Source organism: Sinocyclocheilus rhinocerous, unplaced genomic scaffold, assembly GCF_001515625.1.
Source record: "Sinocyclocheilus rhinocerous isolate Xijiao unplaced genomic scaffold, SAMN03320098_v1.1 scaffold100, whole genome shotgun sequence".
NCBI classification, from domain to species: Eukaryota; Metazoa; Chordata; class Actinopteri; order Cypriniformes; family Cyprinidae; genus Sinocyclocheilus; species Sinocyclocheilus rhinocerous.
In genome coordinates this window covers 897,190-906,598 of record NW_015624543.1, presented here as the reverse complement: position 1 = coordinate 906,598, position 9,409 = coordinate 897,190, and the positions used below count along the sequence as shown (strand labels likewise).

Sequence of the window (9,409 nt, the reverse complement as noted above, 5' to 3'; positions counted from 1 at the left end):
AAAACAAAGTTCTTTATGAACCGCAGGATTGCTTGTAATAAAGATTTCTATGCAAAAGGAAAGGAAGTAGAGCTGACTATTTCTGTCAATGGTAAGTTTGTGATAACGTAAGAAAAGTAGTTTAAATGTTTTGCCACTTGCTCGAGCAACTTAATATATAAATCTAGAAGTAAAATACCGGCATATCCCTAAAGGAGATATTTGTTTAAATTTTATTTTGTGTTTGACTGTTAAAAAAATATTTCTTGTTTGTCTTAATAAATTGGGCAAATTAAAAATACAGTGGTTAAATTTAATTTTTTTTTCTATTGCTCCGTTTTAAAAAAGGTTATAAAAAAAATTTCAATAATTATCGATACCGAACGATATGAAACATTATATCGTTGATACATTTTTTAGCTATATCGCCCAGCCCTACTTCAAAGCATATAATTCAATCCGTTCATAAGTGACAACTGCCAGAAATAAATACTTCAGATTTCTCCACAACTTGTAACAGCCTCTCTTAGAGAAAAATACGTTTTTCCCCCTAAAAAAAAGAAGAAGCTGCACTTTGCTGTTGCAAGCTTAAATTGAATCAAATGATTGCTATTACTAGCTTTTGATTCAGAGTGTAGCTTGCAATTATTGTTTTAAAACTTGTGTTACTTTCAAGTATTAAATAAGTCACAGTAACAAAAATAAATACAAGTTAACTGCAAAGATTATGTTTCAAAATCAATGTTCAAAAGCAGCTGTTCTTAATACTGTTCCTAGCATCCCCCTGCTCTGCACACGCTCTCTCTCTCTCTCATTCAGCTCAGCAATGAACTGTTATACACTTATTTTCACATAGCTATGAGAAGCATTAAACATGGAAGGGCATGCGGTTGCTGTACTGTATTAAAGCTTTAATCAGGATAAAACTATATTAAAAGCTAACATAAGCAGTAGCATTTACAAATAACAGCGTATCTAAAAGTATGAGACAACAACAAGCAAAAAACATAGGCCTACCATTAAAAGCCATGCTTGCACAGGTTCTGCACGATCCTCTTCAATAATATGCTCTGCTTCTCAATCAGGCTCAAACTGATAAGCATATTAAAGACTTGTTTACACTACAACCAGAGCACATGCCGCTGAGGTGAGGGGCGGGACGTTTAGACGCGGTTTAGCCAATCACAACACACTGGGCTAGCTAACCAATCAGAGCCCATCGCCTATTTCTGAGGGAGGGGCTTCATAAAAGCAGGAAATTGATCAGAGCGTTTCTCAGAGAAGGGACAGAGAGGTGTGGAATAAAGGTAAATTATGTGAAAAATAATGCGTTTTTTAAAAAACGAAGCATTAACACATGTTAGACTACACCCCATAAACACAATCAAGCCTAGAAAAAAAACACTGAACCACCCCTTTAAAACGGCTTGCCATAATGGAACATTAACTGTCGAGTACATTACATTAAACGTCAGACGAACAGAATTATTTTGATTAGAAGTATGCCAGATTAGTACATAAACAAAGTAGTACATGACTGGAACTATATTAAACAATGACATTTGGGTTTCACAACATTTTTACATAATTTCTACACGGGGTCCTTCTCCATCCCAGAATGAATCATGTGGTGAGCTTTCACCGGTACAGCTAACAAGCACGCCTGCTATCATCAGAGTACAAAACCGCTTAACTCGAACTGTCGATACAGCTAGTACTTTTATAACATGTTATATTACAAATATGAACAAAAGATGAAGACTTACTAATGTACTAAGGTCTTGTTTAGAAAGATGAGGCTGACCCAACGTTGTTCCAAACTCGTCGCCCGCCATCTTGATAGAAAAGGAATGGAAGTATGACCAAGCAAACGCCTGACCGTTTTTTGCAAATACATGTGTGGTATTTATTAAAGCATGTGCCTTTAAATTATTTTTAAGTGTTATATATAGACATATAGATAGTGTTCTATGTTTCACTATTACACAGCATAAAACCATAAAATAAAAGATAATTATAAACTCATTTATCTAACAGCGTCCTGTAGGCATGGGATGATGCAATCAGTTTCTAGAAAACCCAGTAAACCCCAAGAAGGAGAAAACAGACCAGAAAATGCATCCTAGATTATAATTAACATTAAAAAAAATTTAAATACCAACATAACCAGCAGCAAAATGTACCTAATATATGATTAACGTCTACAAACTTGGATTGGAACACACGTTGGATTGACACGGATGAAACCAGGGTCCGTTTTAGGGTTATGACGTCACATGCTTTGTAGTTTTTATATTACCATCTATCTATCTATCTATCTATCTATCTATCTATCTATCTAATAGTATCAGAAGTTTTATGGGCTACCTCATAAAGAAACATATGATATTACTTTGTAATCAGTCTAAACATATTCTTTTGATGTTCCCATGCTGACATAAATATTAAAGTCAACTACACATACTGAAACAATATTTAGAAACTTTAATGTGGACAGTGCAAACATACATCTTGTGTATTAGTGTATAGCTTTTGTTTTTCCTCTCTGCATTTATTGTAATATGTGTAACACTGTACTGTGCACCATACAGTGTTCACCTCTTTTTGCAATTTGCAACATAATTGCCCTTGAGGGATCAGTAAAGAATATAATATAATATAATATAATATAATATAATATAATGTAATGTAATATAATAGGAGGTTCCAATGTTTATAAGGATTCATAAGGAAAGTAAAAGTTAAATCATAATATATGTCATAATTTATGTGCTCGAAGCAGTTTTCACATTTGTGACAGTGAACTAAAACATCTTGTACATGTAGGCAGAGAATATTGACACACAAACGCCAACATTTCCGTCCGACCGACAAATGTTCGGGAAATGACGTCAGTGCAGACAATAATATGGCGTCTACGATCGCCGTGGAGGCTATAGACAAACAACATTTAGGGATTCACCCTAAATAACACAAGTTTAATGTCACCTAAAGACGTCAACGGGTAGCATATCTCCGTCGATAATGAGATATCATATTTAATTTCTCTGGACTTTGTCTAACACCAGCACTCCATGTCCGAAGGACCTCGGGCTCCCTGGTCGAAGCGGGGTTGCGTGGAGTCGCATCGCCGAGGTAAAACCCTACTGGAATCGTTTCATTTCCCACACAACGTTGTCCTGCTTAATAGCGTAGTCATTTGAACTTATTGTAGCCGAAAACATCAGAATTGTTACATAAGTAGTGGGTTGACATTCGTTGGACGTGTCAGCGGTAATTACTGGCTGTGTCTATCATATAGAGCTAGTGAGCTCCCTAGGTAGACAGCATGTTTAGGCATCATATTCGCGTTAGGATTCAGCGACTGTAAATGCTGTCTAGATAGACAACTCACTAGATTTCAAGCCACCGCCAGTGTTTATGTTCAGGCGCTTGTAGATAGTTATTAAAGATTTAAGAAACAAAACAATAGCAACAACTGCAAAATCAAAACATGTCAATTAAGAAGCCCATAACACGGACTTTTCTTGGAATCAGTCAAGCGTTGTTTTTGTGTCTTGCTCACTGAGGGTCTGAACACGAGGTCATTGAAGTTTAGAGGATTTAAAACCACGCTGAGGCTAATTAAAGGTTGAACACTGCTAAAACAGATCCATTTGTCATTAAGTTACTGTGACAGTTAAACGTCATTATTTAGTAGGAGAAAAAACTTTTCTATAAACAACTTACTAGTCATCACAGAGAAGTTTGCCACAGTGCCAGTCAAAAGCATGGCTGCGTTTATTTAATTAAAAATACAGTAAAAACGATAATATTGTGAAATATTATTACAATTTAAAATAACTGTTTTCTGTTTTAATATACTTTAAAATGTAATTTATTCCTGTGATGCAAAGCTGAATTTTCAGCATTATTACTCCAGTCTTCAGTGTCGCATGATCCTTCAGAAATCATTCTAATATGCTGGGGTGTATTCCAGAAAGTGGGTTTTGTTGGAAACTCAGAGTTTGTTAACCCAGAAAAGGGAAACTTAGTGTTTTCGGTTCCAATAAAAGACAAAACTAAACCTCTCTGTAAGTTACCATATAGTAACTTACCGTTACATTTACATCAGGAGAGGATTTAATTTAATTTGATTTAATTTTTTATTTTGTCATATCCACATGCATATTTATTTGAATGGTACCATTTTTTAAAATGGCGTTCACTTGATAACATCTTGCTGCGACCTCTAAGTACCTCTAACCTAATAATTCGTTCAAGTTTTCACTCAGAGTTTGTTGAACCTCCTTTCTGGAATACACCCCTGATCAATCAATCAATATTGAAAACGTTGTGCTGCTTAATATATGTTTGTGGAAGAAGCCATGATACATATTTTTCAGGATTCTTTGATGAATAAAAAGTTCAAAAGAACCACATTTATTTGAAATATAGTAGGGATGCACGATATTGGATTTTTGCCCGATATCCGATATGCCGATATTTTTCAACTCATTTTGGCTGATGCCAATATATTTATTTTGTTTGGAAACAACACCAAGTCTCTCCTGTGCAGAAATATAAGCAAATTATTTTTCATTTGGTTTGATTTTTGGTTTGGTTTCATTTGTTAGAATTAAATAAACAATAATGGAGTTCTTTGAAGTTCTAATGACAGTACATTGAAGATTTGAAAATAACTATAAATAAACTATATTCAATCGCTGCATTTTTTTCAGAAAGATGCAGTGGTAACCTTAAAGGGATAGTTCACCCAAAAATTAAAATTCTGTCATTAATTACTCGCCCTCATTTAGTTTCAAACCCGTAAGACCTTCGTTCATCTTCGGAACACAAATTAAGATGTTTTGGAATCTGAGAGCTGTCTGACCCTGCATAGACAGCAACGCAACTGAAATGTTAAGTCCAGAAACGTAGCAAGGAGATCTGTAAAATAATCCATTGACATCAGTGGTTCAACCGCAATTATACGAAGCTACGAGAATACTTTTTGTGCGCAAAAGAAAAAAAAAAGACTTTATTCAACAATTCGTCTCCTCCGCATCACCCTGGTGCCATTTTGGAGAATATCCGCTGGACTAAACAACGTATGCTGTTCTGTGTTAGCTACGTCACACCGGATCACGCAGCTGACACAGAACAGCATACGCTGTTTACAGGGTGATGCGGAGGAGACGAATTGTTGAATAAAGTCTTTTTTTTTTTTTTTTTTCGCACAAAAGGTATTCTAGTAGCTTCGTATAATTGCGGATGAACCACTGATGTCACATGGATTATTTTACAGATCTCCTTGCTACGTTTCTGGACTTGGGAACATTTCAGTTGCATTGCTGTCTATGCAGGATCAGATTATTTTTATGTCGGTGTCCATCAGCGAATCTGCTGACGGACACCGTGCTGCGTTGTCACGGGAACATGCCAGCTGAAGATGAGGAAATTACGTCGCTCCCTTTGCCAAGTGCATTCCAAACGACTACATAATGGCACACACGTGCCCTGCTCACTCCAAAGTCCCCACTCCAAGGGGATAGGGATGATCACTTCCATTTGGAATTGCCCTGTGAACCGTTCGGTACCGATACTCGTACCGGCACACCCCTTGAGTAACATTTGATATGTTCTTTTTAACTCTTTAGCAGAACATTTTCAAATGTGTGTTAACAATGGGTAAATTAAATAATAATAACACAGAAATTAAAGAATATCTACCAGCATGTGGATGTCATCTCTTTTTAGAGCAGGGCAAGTACAAGCAGAGGAAATGTGAACGTCCCTTCAGCGCAGTGAAGCCGACAGTTGGCCAGGAGGCCTCTAAAAGGTAATATCACAAAATCTTCACCCTCTACTTTTCTACAAGCCACATAACCTGCTGAGGATACAGTGTCTTTAAGTGTATTTCATCTCATTTTTATATCAAAAATGATTGAACAATAAGAGGCTGTTGTTCTGCACAAATATGGTGTAGTTTTAATATGCAAACAGGGATATATTTTGTCAAAGTATTCTATCAAATTCTACCTCCATTTATAAGTAATTGTTTCATATTTGCACACAGTGGGACATTGAGTTGTTGGTGCATCTAGTATTTTAGTCTGTTGGTAATTCTCACGTTATTTTAATGATTGGGGCTTGTTCAATTTGTCATTTAGGTGAATATCTTCAGAATTTAATTTCCTACGGACACAAGAGGTACTGTCCTCTGATTGGCTCGGACACCCCCCTGTGACATGCCCGTGGCCAATCAGAGGTGAGTGTGCTGTGTGTGTATGTGTGCAGTAGAGGGGGAGTGTGTGGGGGAGTTTTGAGATAGAGTTTGGCTTTCAGCAGCAGAAACTGAAGTGCTGAGGTGTGAAAGTTCTTGAAGTCCTTCCAGAGGCTTTATTAAAGTCTGGCATGTTTTTTTCACCATCTATTATTCACTAAAATACAAGTAGCTCAGACGATTTGGTTGATAAAGAACTTGAGGAGATGCTGTTTAGTTCAATGAGCATGTAATTAAAGATATGCATAATTTTATCTTTTTTTAAAGGGATTGTTCACCCAAAAATGAAAATCCTCTCATCATTTATGCTACATTCAAAATTTGGTGTCGGTATGATTTTTTTGTTTTTGAAAGAAATCTCTCATGCTCACCAAAGCTTATTTGATCAAAATTACAATAAAAACAGTAATATTGTGAAATATTACAATTTAGTTGTTTTTGTAAATATTTTAAAATGTGATTTATTCCTCTGATGGCAAAGCTGAATTTTTAGTAGCCATTACTCTAGTCTTCAGTGTCACATGGTTTCTTATTATTATTATCAATGTTAAAAACAGTTGTGCTGCTTTATATTTTTGTGGAAACAGAGATCCATTTTTTTCAGGATTCTATTGTAAATAGAAAGTTCAAAAAGAACAGCATTTATTTGAAATATAAATATTTTGTAACATGTATAAATTTCACTTTTGATCAATTTAATGTGTTTATGCAGAATACAAATATAAATTTCTTTTAAAAAATCAAACTGAAATTTTTATTGTACTAATTTTCATGTCATTCCAAACTTTTAGGACTTGCTTTTTTCTGTTTTTGTCTATCAAATAATGTTAATGTTGTCCAAAACAACAGTGGACCCCACAAACTTTCATTTTATGGTTAAAAAACACTGAGAAATATTTCTAAATATCTTCGTATCTTTGTATTTCAATGATAACAGTTTTTATTTTTGGATGAACTATCCCTTTAAGAGGCTTTTCCCATCCTGTTGATTGATATTGAACTCTGAGACGGGACAAATCAGTCTTATTTCTATCAAATACTTGAGAAAAAAGCAGTAAAACATCTGTCTCTCCATCACACCTTGCAGAGATGACCAGCTGAATGGGATGTATCGACTCCTCTTTACACGTCATTTATAAGAGCGTTTGTGTCTCTGCAGGTGCCTAATGGCAGGGGAAGTGGAGGTGTACCTTTCCCAAGTGCATGACGGCAGCGTGTCGTCAGGCTTCAGAGCCTTGTATGAGGAGCGACTGCTGCTCGATGTCACTCTGCTCATCGAGGAGCACCACTTCCAGGCGCACAAGGCTCTGTTAGCAACGCAAAGCGACTATTTCCGGGTCATGTTCACGGCCGATATGCGGGAACGTGACCAGGATAAGATTCACATGAAGGGGTTGACGGCAGCTGGGTTTGGTCACGTCCTTCGCTTCATGTACTACGGTTCTTTGGAGTTGAGCATGCTCACTGTGCAGGAGATCCTGCAGGCTGCCATGTATGTGCAACTCACCGAGGCTGTAGAGTTCTGCTGCTCCTTCCTGCTGGCCAAGATCTGCTTAGAGAACTGTGCTGAGGTCATGCGCTTGCTGGAAGACTTCAGCGTTGGCGTGGAAGGTGTGCAGGAGCAGCTTGATGGATTTCTGCTGGAGAACTTTGTGCCCTTGATGGCGCGACCAGACTTCCTGTCTTATCTGAGTTTGGAGAAGTTGAAGGCGTATCTGGATAGTGACCAGCTAAGTCGATTTCCGGAAATAGAGCTGTACGAGTCAGTGCAGGCCTGGCTGAGACATGACCGGCGGCGCTGGAGACATACGGATGCGGTCGTGCAGAACCTGCGCTTTTGCCTCATGACTCCTGCCAATATATTTGAGAAGGTAAAAGTGCATCCTTGTTACTTATGTGTCATTGATGGATAAGAGAGTACACAACAAAAAAGGAGAAATCATTTATTCAAACGTGTGCCAAGCCTTTGTATTCATGTTGATTTCATATGGTTTTGGAGAACATTTATACTATTTTCAAGAAAAATAGTGGTCTAACCACTAAAGTAAAAACTATTTTCCTTACAAAATGTTTTTAATTGTCTTTTTCAAGGTGTATTGCCATACATTACACATAAACTGGAATTACAAAGATAGCCATATACTGTATTACATATGAACCTTTAGTCCTTTCACCAGTACATTATGTCAGTAAACAATTATATACACTTACAAATGCAATCATCTAAAACACAAAAGAGCTTATTAACAATTTCCTCCATTTGTTTTCAAAGATTTGCGTAGAAAATAATTATTTTTAGTAGGGCTGGGTATTGTTCAAATATTTTCGATACCGATACCTTGACTTCGATACCAGTTCCTGAACAATACTTTTTTCGATACCAATTTTATGAAATCCATTTTAACAAGATTACATTACACATTACCTCGAAAAACTTATTTTTTTTCAGTTTGTTGAGGTTTTTACAGACTCAAAGATTCATCTCCTGAGCCACTGCACAAAGGAACAAAATGTAACCAACACAATAAATTAGTGCAAAGTATTAAGCAGAGCATGAACTGCTTCCAGCGCTGTCTGCCTGTGTTTTCTCTTCTGTGATCGCTGAAGCTTATTCGCTGTTCATATTTCAATCATATTACGTGTTCATAACCCGCCTTGTCTCTTCTGAAGACGAACGTGCATTACACTTCCAAAAAAAACATTTACAGAGATGAAACAAGAAGCTAATAAACAAGCGATTACGACAGTATATGATTTGTATGTGATTTTCATGAGATTCTGCCTATTTTTATATCAATACAGTGTGTTTACATGAGAAATGCTAAGCAGGTGTAGTGATTAGCTTGATATAAAAGGCTACAAATAACATATTTCTGCAACATTATATGACCCTCATTAGATAACTTCCGATTGCGATCTAATGAGGGTTTTATTACAAACACTCAATGGTGGTTTAAAGTGAGTTTTGAGTAAAAGTTTAGTATTAATTGTATAAATTGTCTTATGTAGCATGATGCTACACTGTGCAAGAATGGACACAGATGCGTTTTCCTTGATGCCTCGCCAGAGCCAATCACTGATTTAGGCACATAAAGCATGCTGCAAGCTTATTGGCTCACTGACTTTGATTAGATTAACCCCTTAGGTATCGAAATTTGGTACCAA

The 9,409-nt window shown here is 36.6% G+C and overlaps 2 protein-coding genes across 5 annotated transcripts in view; one reads left to right on the top strand and one right to left on the bottom strand.

Annotated features, from left to right (window-relative positions):
• Positions 1 to 2,247, bottom strand: part of LOC107741782 (eukaryotic translation initiation factor 2 subunit 3-like) — a 13,626-nt gene extending 11,379 nt beyond the window's left edge. The window contains exons 1-2 of one of the 2 annotated variants that reach the window (XM_016554576.1): positions 2,163 to 2,247; positions 1,746 to 1,853 (exon numbers count right to left, since the gene is read on the bottom strand). In XM_016554576.1, the coding sequence (XP_016410062.1) occupies positions 1,746 to 1,814 (69 nt within the window). In that variant the 5' untranslated portion in view covers positions 1,815 to 1,853; positions 2,163 to 2,247. The remainder of the gene's footprint in view (positions 1 to 1,745; positions 1,854 to 2,162) is intronic. The other variant, XM_016554569.1, reaches the window with a different exon arrangement.
• A 595-nt stretch (positions 2,248 to 2,842) lies between these two features.
• Positions 2,843 to 9,409, top strand: part of LOC107741738 (kelch-like protein 15) — a 12,816-nt gene continuing 6,249 nt past the window's right edge. The window contains exons 1-3 of one of the 3 annotated variants that reach the window (XM_016554512.1): positions 2,843 to 3,114; positions 5,719 to 5,800; positions 7,404 to 8,115. In XM_016554512.1, coding sequence (XP_016409998.1) covers positions 3,054 to 3,114; positions 5,719 to 5,800; positions 7,404 to 8,115 — 855 coding nt within the window. In that variant the 5' untranslated portion in view covers positions 2,843 to 3,053. Of the gene's footprint in view, positions 3,115 to 5,718; positions 5,801 to 6,131; positions 6,230 to 7,403; positions 8,116 to 9,409 lie in introns of those variants that run through there. The other 2 variants (XM_016554519.1, XR_001640231.1) reach the window with 2 other exon arrangements.